The 19,090-nt window shown below is 42.1% G+C and overlaps 2 protein-coding genes across 3 annotated transcripts in view; both read left to right on the forward strand.

Annotated features, from left to right (window-relative positions):
* LOC125455260 (DDRGK domain-containing protein 1-like) overlaps nt 1–4,414 on the forward strand; it is a 73,285-nt gene extending 68,871 nt beyond the window's left edge. For both annotated transcript variants that reach the window (XM_048536986.2, XM_048536999.2), the window contains exons 7-9: nt 914–970; nt 2,824–2,872; nt 3,261–4,414. In XM_048536986.2, the coding sequence (XP_048392943.1) occupies nt 914–970; nt 2,824–2,872; nt 3,261–3,433 (279 nt within the window). In that variant the 3' untranslated portion in view covers nt 3,434–4,414. The remainder of the gene's footprint in view (nt 1–913; nt 971–2,823; nt 2,873–3,260) is intronic.
* A 10,095-nt stretch (nt 4,415–14,509) lies between these two features.
* Nucleotides 14,510–19,090, forward strand: part of LOC132210435 (transmembrane protein 127) — a 44,606-nt gene continuing 40,025 nt past the window's right edge. The window contains exon 1 of the mRNA XM_059650239.1: nt 14,510–14,800. Coding sequence (XP_059506222.1) covers nt 14,614–14,800 — 187 coding nt within the window. The 5' untranslated portion in view covers nt 14,510–14,613. The remainder of the gene's footprint in view (nt 14,801–19,090) is intronic.

A 19,090-nucleotide genomic window follows, 5' to 3' on the forward strand; every position in this document is an offset into this window, starting at 1 on the left:
TAACATCTAGAGTAAGTTTTGCCTTATGTTAATTGATGTGTTAGTATGGTCTTTTAAACTTTCTTGGATATACAATTCATTGAGAAATTACTAAATAATATTTGACAATTTCAATGCAGACTAATGTTTTAACCATGTTCAAAAAGGCAGACTGCTTGTGTATGTTCTGTTCCTCTATGACGTTATTATGTATAGGTCTATCTGTACATTTTCCTCACATCATCGCAGAAGAATAGAAGATGGATTTTGGCAGCTCCCAGCTATGAGAACTGAATTCCATGGGCTGGTTGCAACTTCATTTTTCAGTCCATAGTAGTCAGTTCTCCAGCTTGGCTGCTCCACCCTCCAGTATTTCTTCAGCTTTAATCACCTCATCTGAGCAAGTGTTTGAATAAAATCTTTTCAATTTATCAGTTATCTTGCCTGTTACAGCTAACTTGTTTTTATTTGAATGTGGCCTGTCTTGCAGATCTGTCTTGCAAATCTGACAGCCAAACAAAATAAAACAACAAAAGTGGGTGCTACTTGATTAAAATTAGATAACATTTTTGACACACAACTTCTGTAGGATTGAATTTTTGTCTTCACAAATTAGTTCATTAAAAACTAGGGGCAGGATGGATAATAACATTTCTAGCTGGACCATTATCAGCAGTTTAACTTTAATCTTGACAACCAGTGCTTATTCAGTTATACCCAGCATGAGACTTTCTTGTTATGTATTTGTTGATAAATTGCCAGCAGCTGAGAGCTTTGCTCGTTCTTGGCAAGTAAATACTGACATTTAAATTCTCATTTTGTGTAAATGCAGTAGGGTTTTCAGTGATTTTTCTGTTTTTAATTTTTGGAAGTCTTTTTACTATACTTTTGTCAAGAGCTGTGGATGACCACTAGTTTAAATATTCTTTTCTAGAGTACAAAGGTTGTGCTTTTGGAAGATCTTGCTTCACATTTTGGCTTGAGGACACAGGTAAGTGGTCTTGTTTTAGAACAAAAAGCCGCCTCCTTCCAGTTTGAAGTAAAAGGAAAAATACGCTCAATAAAGCACCAACAACACTTGGTTTTGCATCCAGCCCTCAGAATATCCCAAATTTGTTACAACCGTAGAATTTTAAACTGGAAGTACTGTTGTCAATGAAGGCAAACAATTTTTGCTCAAAGAAAGCTCCCATTAAATAGAAATAGATGTATAATAACTTAAAGCTGCTTCTATGTGTAACCTAATTCTTTTGTTTGCTCTTTGCACACAGCAAGCTTTCTGTCTGAAGACTTACTGCAATAATTGGTCATATTGTTCTTAAACTTCCACATTTAGTAAACAAAATGTAATTTTATTCTATCATTCCTAAGATATTGCTATAAGGGATAGATAGTGTTCTTCAGCATTTCTGTTCTAAATGTTCATTATTATCTAGAAAACTTGCCATTTTGACTTCTTTATTACAAAATCTATTCTGTTTCTCTGAGGGACCAAGCACAAGTTAGTGTGGCATTTATTAATACTGAGTCGGAAAATTTCATTTCAATTCTTGATTAACTCATCTCAAATCATCTTCACTTCTGAACATCACTGCAAGTATTCCTTGTGGCAGTATCCTCGGTTAAATCATGATCACTTGCATCATCAGCATAAGACAGCAAGACCTGGACAATATCTAGGCTTGGGCTGACAAATGGAAAGTGACATTTGTGCCACGCAAGTAACAGGCAAGACCATCTCCAACAGGACAGAATGTAACCATTTCCACTTGACAGTCAAGGGATTGTCATTACTGAATCCCCCACTAGCAACATCCTGGGGAATTACCATGGACCAAGAAGTGAACTAGACTTGCCATATAAATACAGTGGTTGTAAGACAATTGAGAGACTAAGAATGCTGCAGCAAGTGGCTCACTACCTGACTCCGTAATGCCTGTCCATCGATCAGGTACAAGGCAGCAGTATGAGGGAATACTCGCCACTTTGCCTGCATGGGAACACTGCCACTCGCAAGTTCCCCTCCAAGCCATTCACCATCCTGACTTGGAAATATATTGCCTTTCCTTCACTGTTACTGTGTCAAAATACTAGAACACCCTCCCTAACAGCATTCTGGGTGTGCTTACATAAAATGAACTACAGTGGTTCAAAAAGGCAGCTCACCACTACTACAAAAACAACAGGATGCAAGTTCACATTTCCTGATGAATTTAAAAATGAATGAAATGGGAACAGGGGTAAGTGGTTCAATCCTTCATTTAGGGTACTTCTTGAACCCAATCTCCTAGCTCAGAGGTAGGAATACTACCACTATAAGAGCCCTCCTGACTGGAAATTTTGGTATTTTCTAATTGAAGTGTTCAGGGATATTTTTGTACCTTTCTGTACAGGTGAAACTTGAACCTATGGCTTCTGGTCCAGTAGTAAGGACATTACCACTGCACTGCAAGAGCCTACCATCTATAGATGATGAGTCACAGCGATGAAACATATGCATAGCCTGTAAACTATTCAAATAATCTTAATGCTAGCACGCTTTTAACAGAGATAGTAGGAACTGCAGTTGCTGCCAAATCTGACATAACAAGGTGTAGAGCTGGATGAACACAGCTGGCCAAGCAGGTTCAGAGGAGCAGAAAGGCTGATGTTTCAGGCCCAGACCCTTCTAGGCCCAAAATGTCAGCTTTCCTGTTCCTCTGATACTGCTTGGCCTGCTGTATTCATCCAGCTCCACACCATGTTATCTCAGGTTCTCCAGCATATGCTTTTAACAGGTTAATTTACAATATAGTTCAATATTTTTGACTATTTATCTTCAATTTTTTTAAAAAAAATTTTAAGGAGGCTATTAACAGAGTGCAAGATCTGATTGCTGAAGGAACTCTGACAGGTAAGCCACTTGTGCATTTTGTGGTATAATATTACTAATGACCTATTTAAAGTTCATTCTGAATTGTGCATTTTTGTGAACAATTAATGCAATGACTGGTGGAATTATACAGAAGCAAATTGTTTTACGAAAAGACCTTGCTGTCTTTGTTTTCCTTTCCTCTAATGAACCCATTCAGAGATGTAATTACACAACTCTGGTGCAGGTGAGATGTGAACTTGGGCTTCCTAGCTCAAAGGTGGGGATACTACCCACTGAACCACCGGAGCCTTTTGTGTTTTATTTTAATCTCTGATTAAATAACAGAAAATATAGAGCATCAAGAAATCTATTTAATGGGTCATCAAGTAATAATGTTCACAATTAATGAAAGCTAATTTTCTTGTAGGTGTCCTGGATGATCGTGGAAAATTCATCTATATCACTGAACAAGAACTTGCAGCAGTGGCTCAATTCATCAGACAGCAAGGGCGCATTTCGATAGTTGAACTGGCACAAGCCAGCAACACTCTGATCAATCTTAATCCAGAATCAAAATCTATTCCTGAAACTGTGGCCTAATATTCACACACTCATTTAAATAATATAAAGTTTAAAAATGCATCTTCTTGGTGCCAGTTGTGCCTGAATTGTATTTTTGTTCTCATAATCTATCTAAATGTAGTGATTTTTATTTTGCTTAATTTTTTCTTTCTTTTTCTCCATTTCCTCCTTGTGAAGGATTCTCCGTATCTTCAGTTGCTTTTGCTGACTCGTGGCCCAGCAAATTACCTGTCTGTCTGATCAAGCTATTTTGAGCAAAATGTTATGCCACCATACCCCACTGACAATTGCCAGTTCATTACTTGTGTTGGTAAATCACTTTGAATAACAATTTCTGTTGGTAATTGAAATTAGGTATATTGTTATAAATAGTACATCTTCTCAGCACAGTAGACTGCTAACAGGTCAGGACAGTATGGCAGGATTCACAGAATATCATATAATTGTGCAAAGGAAACATTGAGAAGAAGTCTGGGGTTATATATTAGCTCAACAGGGATATCTAGAAATGGTAGGCTGCTTACAAAGTTCTTCGTTAATACCATTGCTACCACATTTCTATCAATTTGTGTCTAATCATATTATCACATTTTATTAAAAAAAACAAAAGTTAGTGATTTGAATAATGGAACATACTGACATAAGAGGTGTTGTGCTGGAATTGTAATGTGCAGTTAAATGACTGAAGTTACCATTTACCAATTACTATTTGGGGCAGATATGGTAAAAGAAATTTGGTATCAAAAGTGACCTTAGTAAATTGTAATCTGCATTCTCGACAACATTGCCACATTATTATAATGACTAATGTGTATTTTGTCATCAGTATTTTATCTTACGCCACCAAATATCAACTAATAAGGAGGAACATGTAATTTTATATAGAGCTGTCAGGGAAATCTCTCCTGCGTTTGATTCCTGATTTGGAATGGTCTTCAAAACAGATTTTGAAAATTTTGATTGTAGATATTTGATAAATAAAATTAATTATTTAATTTACATTTTTCTTCCTGTGTTTTAAACTTGATATTTTGTGTTGCTTGAGTCTGCAGACTAATTTAATTGAAAGTAGTCACTTTTTTCAGAAGTATTAAACAGATGATTGTACTTTACCCCTGAAATGAGTATAAATTAGATTTATTAGTTTTAAACTTCTATAGGAGTAGTGCAGTACTTGTCTTTAATGTATATTAATATATTTCAGAATGTTTGAGTAAATATATTTACTATCTCAAAAAATTCCTATCTGATATAAAAAAAATCAAAAACTGAAAATTCACAAAACCCATCAACCTCTGAAGTAGAAAATGTATAAACCATTTGGATCAGCTTCTTCTTCAGTGCAAGGTATAACTATTTAAATGAATAAACATACATTTCATTAAAATTGAGGAAGACTCTGTCAGAATAAGACCAAAACAGAATATGTGAGTGGCAATTTAGATCAAAGTAGGAATTCAACTGATAAATCTTTTGTAAGTTTAGTAGAGTAAAATTTATCATTGGACCTAGAACTAATAGCCTTTAAAGAAGTTGGCAACACCTAGTTAAACAGCTGCCCAATTGTGGCAGTTAATTTATAAAATTTTGAAATTCCTTGCCTGAATTAAGTGTCTATTACTGCATCATCAAGTTAAGAAAACAAGTGACTTATAAACATGCTGTACAACGTAAGAGGGGTTGTTGAAAGCACATGATCAGAGTATGATTGAGGCAGTGAGTAACTGGAATTTTGAGGCGAAGGGGTGTTTTACTTAAGGTTTACTGCAAGAAATAATGTCTGCAGAATAAGAGGCAATGGGAAAAGAAATAAGGTATGGATCAGGAGGCCTGCATGCATTGAAGCCAATGAGAACATGACATTGAGAATGAAGGGAAAGCAGCTGATTGATAAGTAGGTTTGTTTGGCATTCCCAATCTTTAAAGTGAAAGTTGGGTATTTAGGTCTTGACTATTCTTCTGCCTCGATGTTTGAGGAATAGCTTGTTGGATTTTCATTAGTAAGATCATACTTATGGTTTTTAAAATTGAGATGGCAGGTCAGAAGGGACAAGTCACTTGTACATCCTGCATGTGTGAAGTCACAGATATACCATGTGTCCCAGACAAACACATTTGTAGGGAAAATTGGTACTGGGAAAGCTGATAGGATTGAAGGCGGATAAATCCTCAGGGCCCGATAATCTACATCCCAGCGTACTTAAGGAAGTAGCTGTAGAAATAGTGGATGCATTGGTGGTTATTTTGTAGGATTCTGTAGACTCTGGAACAGCCCCTGCAGATTGAATGGTAGCTAATATCACTCCAATATTCAAAAAGGGAGGCAGAAAGAAAACAAGGAGTGAGAGTTCAGTAAATCTAACACCAGTGGAGAGGAAGATTCTCAAAACCATTATTAAGGACTTTATAGTGGAGCACTTAGAAAGTAGTGGCAGGATGAGAGAGAATCAGCATGGATTTATGAGGGGGAAATCATGCTTGACAAATCTGTTGGAATTCTGTGAAGATGTAACTAGTAGAGTTGACAAGGAGGAGCCAGTCGATGTGGTATATTCAGACTTTCAGGAGGCGTTTGATAGTGTCCTGCATAAGAGAATATTGTGCAAGATTAAAGCACATGGGATTAGGGTAAGTGTAATGAGGTGGATAGGAAACTGGTTGCCAGAGAGGAAACAAAGAGTAGGAATTAATGGATCCTTTTCAAATTGGCAGGCAGTACCTCATTGGGTGCCATGGAGAGCGGTGCTGAGACACCAGCTATTCCCAATCTATATTAATGATTTGGATGAGGGAACAATATGTAACTTCAAAGTTTGCAGATGACACTGAACTGGGTGGCAGGGTGAACTGAGAATGCAGAGATCCTTTAGCCTGATCTAGACAGTTTGGGTGAATGGGCAAATCAATGGCAGATGCAGTATAATTCAGATAAGTGTGAGGTTGTTCAATTTGGAAGCAAAAGCAAGAAGGTGGGTTGCTACCTGAATGGCTGTAAATTTGAAGAGGGGAGTGAGCAGCGGGACCTGGGTGTCCTTGTGCACCAGTCGCTGAAGGTAAGCGTGCAGGTGCAGCATGCGGCAGAAGGCCAAAGGTATGTTGGCCTTCATTGCGAGAAGTTTCGAGTACAGGAGCAGGGATGTGTTGTTGCAGTTATACAGGGCCACGCCTAGACTATTGTATGCAGTTTTGGTCTCCTTTTCTGAGGAAGGATGCTCTTGCTTTTGAAAGATTGCAGTGAAGGTTTACCAGGCTGATTCCAGGGATGGGGGCTCTGACGTATGAGGAGAGATTGACTAGGTTAAGATTGCTTTCATGGAGTTGAGACAAATGAGGAGCATCTCATAAAGACTTATACAATTATAACAGGAGTGGGCCGATGGTGGATATGTCCAGAACCAGGGGTCACAGTATGAAGATTTGGGGTAGACAATTTAGGATGGTGATGAGGAGACATTTCTTCACCCAAAGGCTGGTGAGCCTGTGGAACTCGTTACCACAGGAAGTAGTTGATGCCACTATATTTTAAGAGGCAGCTGGATATTTACCTGGGGCGAATGGGATCGAAGGTTATTGGAAGAAAGCAGGATTAGACTATTGAGTTGGACAATCAGCCATGATTGTGATGAATGACTGACTGAGCAGGCTCAAAGCGCTGAATGGCCTCCTCCTGCTCCTATCTTCTGCGTTTCAGTGCAGGAAGTGTCACTGGTTGCAAGATCTTGAGCTTTGAGTTTTGAAACTTGAGCAGTGACCAGAGTCACTGATAACAAAGTGTGAAGCTGGATGAACACAGCAAACTAAGCAGCATCTCAGGAGCAGAAAAGCTGACGTTTTGGGCCTAGACCCTTCTTCAGAGCATGAATGGTCTGATGAAGGCTCTAGGCCTGAAACGTCAGCTTTTGTGCTCCTGAGATGCTGCTGGGCCTGCTGTGTTCATCCAGCTTCACACTTTACTATCTTGGATTCTCCAGCATCTGCAGTTCCCATTATCTCTGATCAGAGTCATTGTTGTGCATCCGCTTGGATACGCATAGGAAGGTGGCCATGCCACAGATTAGAAGTGTAGAGGCAGAGAGGAAATGGGTATATAGGAAGTAGTTTATGAACACCAAGCAGATACTGCAGGGATCCCTTGAGTCTATCATTGCATGCTAATCAATATTTGAGTTTTTTTTTTAAAATGTCCACAAGTGGGATCTGGACACTGCTATAACAAAGCGTGAAGCTGGATGAACACAGCAGGCCCAGCAGCATCTCAGGAGCACAAAAGCTGACGTTTCGGGCCTAGACCCTTCATCAGAGAGGGGGATGGGGAGAGGGAACTGGAATAAATAGGGAGAGAGGGGGAGGCGGACCGAAGATGGAGAGTAAAGAAGATAGGTGGAGAGGGTGTAGGTGGGGAGGTAGGGAGGGGATAGGTCAGTCCAGGGAAGACGGACAGGTCAAGGAGGTGGGATGAGGTTAGTAGGTAGCGGGGGGTGCGGCTTGGGGTGGGAGGAAGGGATGGGTGAGAGGAAGATCCGGTTAGGGAGGCAGAGACAGGTTGGACTGGTTTTGGGATGCAGTGGGTGGGGGGGAAGAGCTGGGCTGGTTGTGTGGTGCAGTGGGGGGAGGGGATGAACTGGGCTGGTTTAGGGATGCAGTAGGGGAAGGGGAGATTTTGAAACTGGTGAAGTCCACATTGATACCATATGGCTGCAGGGCTCCCAGGCGGAATATGAGTTGCTGTTCCTGCAACCTTCAGGTGGCATCATTGTGGCAGTGCAGGAGGCCCATGATGGACATGTCATCAAGAGAATGGGAGGGGGAGTGGAAATGGTTTGCGACTGGGAGGTGCAGTTGTTTGTTGCGAACTGAGCAGAGGTGTTCTGCAAAGCGGTCCCCAAGCCTCCGCTTGGTTTCCCCAATGTAGAGAAAGCCGCACCGGGTACAGTGGATGCAGTATACCACATTGGCAGATGTGCAGGTGAACCTCTGCTTAATGTGGAATGTCATCTTGGGGCCTGGGATGGGGGTGAGGGAGGAGGTGTGGGGACAAGTGTAGCATTTCCATCCCCACCCCTGTCTGCTTTCCGGAGAGACCACTCTCTCCGTGACTCCCTTGTTCGCTCCACACTGCCCTCCAACCCCACCACACCCGGCACCTTCCCCTGCAACCGCAGGAAATGCTACACTTGTCCCCACACCTCCTCCCTCACCCCCATCCCAGGCCCCAAGATGACATTCCACATTAAGCAGAGGTTCACCTGCACATCTGCCAATGTGGTATACTGCATCCACTGTACCCGGTGCGGCTTTCTCTACATTGGGGAAACCAAGCGGAGGCTTGGGGACCGCTTTGCAGAACACCTCCGCTCAGTTCGCAACAAACAACTGCACCTCCCAGTCGCAAACCATTTCCACTCCCCCTCCCATTCTCTTGATGACATGTCCATCATGGGCCTCCTGCACTGCCACAATGATGCCACCCGAAGGTTGCAGGAACAGCAACTCATATTCCGCCTGGGAACCCTGCAGCCATATGGTATCAATGTGGACTTCACCAGTTTCAAAATCTCCCCTTCCCCCACTGCATCCCTAAACCAGCCCAGTTCATCCCCTCCCCCCACTGCACCACACAACCAGCCCAGCTCTTCCCCCCCCCACCCACTGCATCCCAAAACCAGTCCAACCTGTCTCTGCCTCCCTAACCGGTTCTTCCTCTCACCCATCCCTTCCTCCCACCCCAAGCCGCACCCCCAGCTACCTACTAACCTCATCCCACCTCCTTGACCTGTCCGTCTTCCCTGGACTGACCTATCCCCTCCCTACCTCCCCACCTATACTCACTCCACCTATCTTCTTTACTCTCCATCTTCGGTCCGCCTCCCCCTCTCTCCCTATTTATTCCAGTTCCCTCTCCCCATCCCCCTCTCTGATGAAGGGTCTAGGCCCGAAACGTCAGCTTTTGTGCTCCTGAGATGCTGCTTGGCCTGCTGTGTTCATCCAGCCTCACATTTTATTATCTTGGAATCTCCAGCATCTGCAGTTCCCATTATCTCTGGACACTGCTGTCTGGCCAGCATTTATTGCCCATCCGTAATTGCCCTTGAGAAGGTGGTGCTGAGCTACCTTGAACCAGTGCAGTCCATGTGCAGTGGGTATCTGTAGTGCTCTTAAGGAGGGAACCTGGTGAATGCAGTGGATCCTTGGGCTTGATTCCAGCTGAAATCCTAAGGCTTCACAGTTGACTGAGCTGTACAGGGAAGGAAAAAGTATAGAAGAGCAGTAATTATTGGCGGATTCCATAGTCAGGGGATCAGGCAGGCATTTCTGTGGCAGTAAACAGTACCAGAACCATGGAGGACTGCAAATAAAGTAGGCAGAGTAGAATGCGCCTGTTCTCGTTGGAATTTAGAAGAATGAGAAGAGACATTTAAATACATAAAATTCTCAGGGAACGTGACAGGGTAGATGTGGAAAAGTTATTTCGTCTTGTGGAAGAGTCTAGGACCAGAGGGCATAATCTCAGAAGAAGGAGTCGCACCTTTAAGACAGACTGAGATAAGCAAGTTTATAATTAGTAAGGGAATCAAGGTTTACGGAGAAAAGGCAGAAAAGTGGAGTTGTGGATCAACCTTAATCTTACTGAATGTCAAAATGGGCTCAATGACCTACTTCTATTCCTATGGCTTATTGTTTTATGGTCTAAAAGTGACTCGAAGATATTGTGTTGCATCCCTGTTGCCAGGGTTAAGGATGTTACGAAGTGCCTACAGGACATCCTTTTTTGCAGAAGTTGGATAAACCAGAAGTGCTGGTTCATAGAACGTAGAAAAGTACAGCATAGTACAGGCCCTTCGGCCCACGATGTTGTGCCGTGGAATAATCCTAATCCAAAAATAAAATAACCTAACCTACATTCCCCTCAATTCACTGCTGTCCATGTGCATGTCCAGCAGTCGCTTAAATGTCACTAATGACTCTGCTTGACGTCTCCTCTATACCTTCCTCCTAACACCTTAAAACTATGACCCCTCGTGGCAGTCAATCCTGCCCTGGGGAAAAATCTCTGGCTATCGACTCTATCCATGCCTCTCATTACCTTGTACACCTAACCATTACCTTGGTTCACATTGCTGCCAATGATACAGATAGGAACAGGGATGAGGCCCTGACAGCAGATTTCAGGGGGTTTAGGAAAGAAACTAAGAAGCAGGGCCTAAAGATCAGTAATCTCAAGATTACTCCCAGTGCTCTTTGCTAGTGAGTATGAGAATAGGAGGACTGAGCAATTAAACTGTGCTGAAGAACTGATATAGGAGGAAAGGCATCATATTTCTGAGGAATTAGCAGTGCTTCTGTGGCAGATGGGACCTGGATGGTTTACGACTTAACGGGACTGGGACTGATATTCTTGCAAGGACTTTTATTAGTGTTATTGGGATGGGTTTAAACTAACTTGTCAGGATCAGAAGTCACGCGTGACCAGGTTAGAGTCTGACAAAGGGGCTTCGCTTCAAAAGCTTGTGATTTCAAATAAACCTGTTAGAGTATGACCTGATATCATGTGACTTCTGACTTTTTCCACCCCAGTTTAACACCAGCACCTCCATATTATAACTTGACAGGGGAATCGGAACTTGAGGCATAATGCAAAATAGAAAGAAGAAATGTTAGTAACAGGAATATAATCAGATACTAGGAAGACAAGAAGGTAGGAGAATCAAAGCCAATCATCCAGTATATTTGGAAAGTGGAATGATGGCAGAAAGACAAAGGGGCACTACCTGAGTGCATAGAGCATTCACAGCGGAGTAGATGATCTAAAGACGCAAATAGAGACACATGGGTATGATTGAACTATGATAACAGATCATTGCTGCATGATGAGCAGTACTGGGAGTTGAGCATTCAAAGATGGTTAACGTTTAGGAAGGACAGATGAGAAGGTAAAAAGGGAAGTTGCACTGATTTGGAAGGTTTGTGCAGATTCGATGGGCTGATAGAAGAGTTAATTAGTAAGGGACAACCTTTGATCACAAGAACAATGAATGAAATCAGTTTGGGTGGAACTAAGAAACAGCAAGGGGCAACAAACATTGGGGATATTTATAGGTCACAAAGAGTAGTGCTAATGTGCAGCATTGTATTAATTAGGAATGAGGCAGCATGGGTGAGTTCAATCTGTACGTAGCACTCAGCTGGGTTACCCAGTCTAACACAATGGAGGATAAGTTTCTAGAGTATGTGAACGGTAGTTTTTGGGAACAATATGTTGAAGCAACTGGTGGACATGGTATTTTCGATTTAGTATTGTGCAATGAAAGGGAGTAATTAACTTACATGTTGCAAAAGAGCCTTTAGGGTTGAGTGACCGGAATATGGTACTACTGGGTGGCAATAGTGGCACAGTGATGAGCACTGCTGCGTCACAGTGCTAGACCTGGATTTGATTCCATCCTTGGGTGACTATCTGTCTGCGTGGAGTCTGGACGCTCTGGTTTCCTTCCACAGTCCAAAGACGTACAGGTGAAATGGACTAGCCATGTTAAATTGACCATTGTGTCCAGGGATGTGCAGCTTGGTGCAGCATATAGTCGTGGTAAATGCAGTGTTAGGGGATGGGGAGCGATGCTGTTTGGAAGGTTGGTGCAGTCTCAATGGGCTGAATAGCTTCTTCATTGTAGGGATTCTAATTTTGCTATGTTTGGAAGTAAGGTAGTTCAGTCTGAAGAAAGGGTGTTAAATGTGAATAAGAGAAATTATGAAGGCATGAAGCTGAGGTGCATGACTGTACATAGGTGATAGTCTTTAAAGAACTACTGCATAACTTAAGGCAATTATACATCCCTTAAGGTGCAAAAGTTTTAAGAAAAGTCATTTGACCATGGCCAATGAAGGAAGTTCAAAACATGACTATAGAGAGAGTCTGTTTAAGAGGGGAGCAAGAGAGAAAACTAGAATTATTGCTATTAATAGGAGAAACAATGCTTGAATGTATTACAAAGAATGGGTTAAATTGGTTGATGATCTGATTGAGCATATTCTGCATGGATTTGCAAATGGCAGTTCATGTTTGACAAAATTGTTGGGAGCTTATTGAAGATGCTACTACCAAAATTTATGGAGGAGAGCTAATGAACATAGTTGATATTTTCTAATCACTCTCTTCAATGATTATTATTTACACATCTCTGGAGCAAGTAGAACTGGAAATCGTCCATCTCAACTCTGAGGTAGGGATACTACTACGGCATCAGAAGTGCCCTCCGATGGACTTAGATTTTCAGAAGGCTTTTGCAAGGAGGCTGGTTAGAAAGATTGAAGCACACTAGGTGAGAGGTGAGGAGTTGTCATGAATTAATGATTGCCGAACACATAAATAGTAGGAATAAAGAGGTCATTCTCACATTGGTAGGCTATGACTAGTTGGGTACAGCAAGGACTGGTACTAGTGCCTCAAGTCTATTCAATATACGTTTTGATATTTTGAAGAAATATAATATTTGTAATATTTCCAAATTTGTGGATTATACAATACTAAACAAGAATGTGTGTTGTGAGGAAGATGTAAAGGAAGATTTAGCATTTGCATGCAGATGTAATATAGATTGAGCAAAGTGGGAAAATTAACTCATTGAATCCTACAAATACTTAAAGGAATGGACAGGGTAGACACAGGTGAGATGTTTCCCCTGATCAGCAGTCTAGAACCACAGGACACAATTTTAAAAAATAAGTGAGATGCCACTTAGAGTCACAGAGCTATACAGCATAGAAACAGACCCTTTGGTCCAACTCATCCATGCTGACCAGATATCCTAGAATAATGTGGTCCCATTTGGTCCATATCACTCTAAACCCTTCCTATTCACGTACCCATCCAGATGCCTTTTTACATGTACCAGTTCCTCTGACAGTTCATTCCATACACACGACACCCTCTGTATGAAAATGTTACCCCCTTAGGTCCCTTTAACGTCTTGCCATTCTCACCTTTTATAGAGTCGTACAGCATAGAAACAGACCCTTTTGGCCCATTATGCTCTGTGAAACCTGTGATCTATTACTCCACCATTCCCCTGACCATCTTTTCTATTCCACTTGCTTCTGCCTGGGTTTTCTACTGTATACAACCCATCAGCTTTCTAGGTCTCTTCAAAACTGAAGGGAGATACTGGTCTCAGCTGTTTATTCCCCCACAGCTGTTACCACATCTGCTGAGTTTCTCCAGCACTTTGTTTTGGTGTGAAAGTAAATCCTTTCCAAGTATTGGGGATGGGTTGAAACACAAGCCCTGACCTGACATTTCATGAATAGGCAGTGTCACGAGAACACCCTTTAAACCTCCTCTGAAGGTTGATATAACTAATACTTAGAATTTAGATATTAGAACTTTATAACGTGATTTGGAAAGATAGATGCCACTTGCAGCATCAGTGGAATCGTGTTTTTGTTTTGCTTATCGGTTCACACGCTTGTACAGAAGTCATCCTGTAGCTTCCGATCATTTATTAATTCTGGGCTTTACTCAGAACAATTTCACGCTGACAGCCAAAGGCAAATTGCGAGGTGCTGACAGCCTGTGTAAAACGGAAGGAAACCCCGCCAGAATACCTGAAAGCCCTGGTCTGACTGTCTTCCAAGGTGAAGACGGAGTTTGTGGGTGGAAGTGGCTGCCAACAGCCGCGAACAGCGGCGGGGTGAAGAGAAGGAAGTGACAGCGGAGCCGAGCCCGCAGGTCCCACCTTCAGTCCAGCTTGCTGGCTCATCTTGGCCTTGCGTCCTCTCGGGTGCCAGAGAGAACCACAAGTGCAAAAATGTAAAATCAGTTCTGCCTCATGTTCCAAATCCTTGAAAAGAGGATCCCTAATGAAGGTAAAGACAGAAATGGATTGATCTTCAGATATTTGGTGACTTTAATTTTGCTCATTGGGCCAAGCCATGGCTCACAGCATTAACCCCTGGGAAAATAATAAGCATCGGTTAAATGTCTCATGAGGGCAAATGTCACACTGAGGGGTATCTCTCAGTTTGGCGAAGGTTGTCCAAGCTCAGTATCTCAAAGAGTTAATCGTCCTTTATGTGTCATCACGGCGACGCACTGAGCACGTCAGGGCAGGGTTAGCAGGAGAGAAACCAGCCCTGGCGAATGTTAGCGCTCTCTCTGTCTTTCTTCCCCTTTGATCCGAGCCGACACCGTCGGGAGGGCGGGTATGGAAAATAGATTCCGGGCCCCGCAGAACCGCAACCTGCCCGCCGCTGTCACTCAGTGCTTCTCGGTGGTGGCTCTGTGTACGGCCGTGGCCGACCCCAACTGGTTCCAGGTCGCCCTGAACGGCACTTCGCCGCAAATCTATGGAGTGGCTTATGTGGTCCGCCTGCAGGGAAACCTCACAGCAGGTAACTCAGTCACCCAGCACGAACCAAAGTGGCCGGAGGGAGAACAGAATGCAAAGCAGGGAGAGATGATACTTGGGGAGTCAGTGTCGGTTTCAAACATATACTTCATCTGTGACATTTTCTATAAAGTACATAGAGAATGGTTCTAAACAGTCCTTTGCAAAGGAAAAAAAAACACAAACACATGGGGATTTGACATTTGTCAGCGGTTACCTGCAATTGCAAAGCAAAGGCATTTTCTACTCAGACAGGAAGCTATTTACTTCCATTTTGAAGCAACAAGGGATTTTTTTTGACAAATGAACCCTGGTTTTCCTTTGTAAAGCGCACGCACTTCTGGAGAACTTGCAATGGTCCCATGCGCTGTGTAAACGCAGCTTCCCACCTCGTTAAAGTTATGTTTACAAAGTTTTCCCCACCTTGAGAAGAGAAAGTAGTTTGCACAGGTAAAATGGGACACCGAAGATTAAGTCATCCACCGTGCAAAGCTGAGTTATGCAAATCAAGAAATTGAATAAATTGAGAGTTTGCATTTATCGTAGATCCCAAGGCCTCAGCATACCCAGAGGTCCAAAGTTCATGAAATATGTTTTATCAGAAAGATAACCAGCAAGTTTTCAGGTAGCACAATCCTACCAACAGGAGTGTGATTCCTGAACAATATGCAGTTTTAATGAGGTTAGTGAGTAATGCATGAAGACCAGCACTCTTAGAGAATGAAATTGCTCTTTTCAAATTAGCACCATGGCAACTGTTAGTTTAGGGTGAAAGTTTCATTCAAGAGGGACACCTCAGACAAAATAACCTCCACTCCAAACTGTTAGACCAGATTCTGTGCTTCCCTGGAGTAGGGCCTGAATCCGTAACCTGTATTTGCAAGTACTACCAGTAAGTCAATAACAAAGTTCCTTGTGTTCTCATCTCATCCTTTATTTCAGTTGTTATTTTGACCCTGAAGTGATTTTGCTCCTTAAAAACGTATGAGGTAGGAGCAAGAGTAGGCCACAATACTGTAATCTCTTCCGCCCCATATCATTGATCCATTATCAGTAAGAGCTACATCTGCCTCCTGAAAACACACATTATTTTGATCTGAACCACTTTCTGTGGCAGTGAATTCCACAAACACACCACCCTCTGGGTGAAGAAATTTCTTCTCATCCCAGTCTTAAAAGCTTTATCCCCTCTCCTTAAAACGTGACACCTGATTCTGGACTCCTCCCTCCCGTGTCTAACCTATCTGGTGCTTTTAGAATTTTATAGGCATCTATGAGATTCCCCCCATATTCTTCTAAACTCCAGTGAATACCCTCGTAACTGATTCACTTTCTCCTCATATGTCAGTCCTATTATCCCAGAAATCAATCTGGTAAACCTTAGCTGTGCTCCCCCTATGGCAAGAATACCCTCAGATTCGGAGACCAGAGCTGCACACAATATTCAAGGTTTGGCCTCACCAATGCCCTGTATAATTGCAGTAAGACATCCTTGTTCCTGTACTCAAATCCTATCATTATAAAAGCCAACATATAGTTTGTCTTCTTTACTTCCTGCTGCACCTTCTTGTTTACCCCCAGCGACTTGTGCACGAGTACACCCAAGTTTTGACATTCCTTCCTGTCAATTTACAGTCATTCAGGCATCTGCCTTCCAATTTTTACTACCAAACTGGATAGCCTTACGTCTATCCATGTTATAGTGCACCTGCCAAGTATTTGCCCACATACCCAGCCTGCCCAAAAACATCTGTGCGTCCTCCTCGCAACTCAACCTTACAGCCAGCTTTGTATTATATGGAAATTTTGAGATATTACATTTAATTCCTTCACCTAAGTCTAACCCTAACCTTATTTACATATATTGCAAATATATATTGCTGATACGGATCTTTGCTGTACCCACTAGTCATTGCATGCCATTTAGAAAATAGACCTTTAAAATTTGGAAAGTTTTATAGTGAATTCATTACCATGTTCCTGCTGGGTTTGTAACGTACTTGAAATGTGTTCGCAGGACACAGGGGTCATTGCCTGGGCCTGCATTTATTGCCCATCACTAACTGTCCTGCAGGACAATGGTGGTGAGCTGCTTCCCAGATCTGAAGCAGTCCTTGGGATCTAAGAACACCCACAGTACTGTTAGAAAAGGAGTTCCAGAATTTTGACCTGCTATTACTGAAGGAACGGTGATACATTTCTAAGTCAGGATGAGAGATGATTTGGATGGAATACGCAAGTGCTGATGTTCCCAGGTATCTCCAACCCTTGCCCCTCTAGATGCTAAAGGTTGCAGATTTGGAACATGCTGTCAAAAGAGCCTTGGTGAGTTCACAGAATTATTACAATGCCATTCATACACCATCTTTGCTCCAGCTTCTGTTTACATTGACTCTAGATAAGAACCAATCTCCTGTCTTTTCCCTATCTCCCTGTATGACATTTCTACCAAAAAGCTTGTTATAGTGGTGGTGGGATGCCAATTAAATAGGCTTTTTCATAGACCATAAGATGTAGGAGCAGATATAGGCCAGTCAGTCCACTGAGTATGCTCCGTCATTCACTGAGACCCTGGCTGATCTAACAATCCTCAACTCCATTTTCTTGCGTTATCCCCATAATCGTGATTCCCTTACTGACTAGAAACCCTCCTCTGTCAGCCTCATAGTTAATGACACAGCCTTGAAAGGTCTCTATCATAAAGAATTCCACACATTCACCCCTCTCTGAGCAAAATATATCCTCCTCATCTCTGCTTTAAATGGGCAACCCTTACTCTGAGTTTATGCCCTCTGGTCCAATAATCTCCCATAAGGAGAAACAAATTCTTGGCAACAACCCTTTCAGTCCAGCTAAGAATCTTACATGTTTTGGTGAGGTCTCCTCTCATTCTTCTCCAATGAGTAACATCAGCAGACCGACTGAATGTGTCTGGTAACTTGTTCAGTCTGGGAGTGACCCTCCCTAAATGTGTTTCTAAGATTGGAAGCAATTGGATTGTGTGCTAATGCTACATCAAGCGTTTGCACATTTAGCTCTTTGCAATTTCTGCATGAGTCACAACAGCCACTAGGGACACTTTTGTGAGATATTGACCCTCATTAGTTTCCGTATTTTGTTGTGGAGAAACAGCTTAGAATTTCCTCACCTGTTCCCGAGTCCCTGTACAGTCCTCCCAATTATCATGTAATGTCAGTGGATTGTAGTATGTGGAGGTATACAGAGTGCTACCCTGTTTACTTCTGGCCTGGATTCAAATCGAACCAGAAATGATGATATGTTTGTAAAGCTGCCCTAAAACTGGTAATCTAAATGGGATTATCACAAAGATGTGGCTGGTGTGGAGAATGTAAAATTTCACACCATTTGAAGTACAGTTTGCTGCTTGGTGGTTGGGAGCTGAGTCAGAAACAGCTTTACTTTGCCTTGGCTATATTATACCCAGTGTGGAATTACATGATTACGATACTGAGTGAAATGTAATATGTTTTAATGGATGGAGAATGGTAGAGAGAAAGATCTAAAGTCCCTGTTGTCAAACTTCTTTTCAAAGGAAAGGCACAAGGAGCTAGGCAAACTGAAGGTTTGAGAATGGTATGATGGACTCTCATTGAATAATTGCAGTATAAATAATTCTCTCCTGTGGAGTAAAATTGGAAGTGCTAATCAATCTATAAGCCTTTTATGAAATTTAAAAGTGAAAATATTAATTTCACAACCAAGATGATTTCTTTATGCCTGATGAAAATATCCCATTCTGTGTTGATGAACTATTAAGTGTTGCAAATATTGAAATGTTGCATGTTGTAGGCTCTAGATCTTTGTCTTAGTAAGTCCAGGCTATGGCCCTTCAACAAAAACCTGTTACTGCTAGAACATGATTGCGTGCAGAAATCGTGCACTGATCTTTGGAAACTATAAAATATACTTTTAGAAGTTATATGGCAATAGACTGGATTTGGAAACAGTTAAGTTGAAAGAAATGTGGAGATTTGTCATAGAGGTCTACAGGATGAAGACAAGCCCTGCTGCCCAGCTAACCCATGCCACCCAGCTTTCACAACTTAAATCAATCCCATTTGCCTGTGTTCGGTCCATATCCCTCATACCTAAACTATCTTTGTACCTGTGAAGGGCCTAGGCCCGAAACGTCAGCTCTTGTGCTCCTGAGATGCTGCTTGACCTGCTGTGTTCATCCAGCTTCACACTTTATTATCTTGGATTCTCCAGCATCTGCAGTTCCCGTTATCACTGATACAATTTTAACCTCAATGTGAAACCTCTTCCAGGGATG

The sequence above is a fragment of the Stegostoma tigrinum genome, chromosome 1 (genome assembly GCF_030684315.1).
Source record: "Stegostoma tigrinum isolate sSteTig4 chromosome 1, sSteTig4.hap1, whole genome shotgun sequence".
NCBI classification, from domain to species: Eukaryota; Metazoa; Chordata; class Chondrichthyes; order Orectolobiformes; family Stegostomatidae; genus Stegostoma; species Stegostoma tigrinum.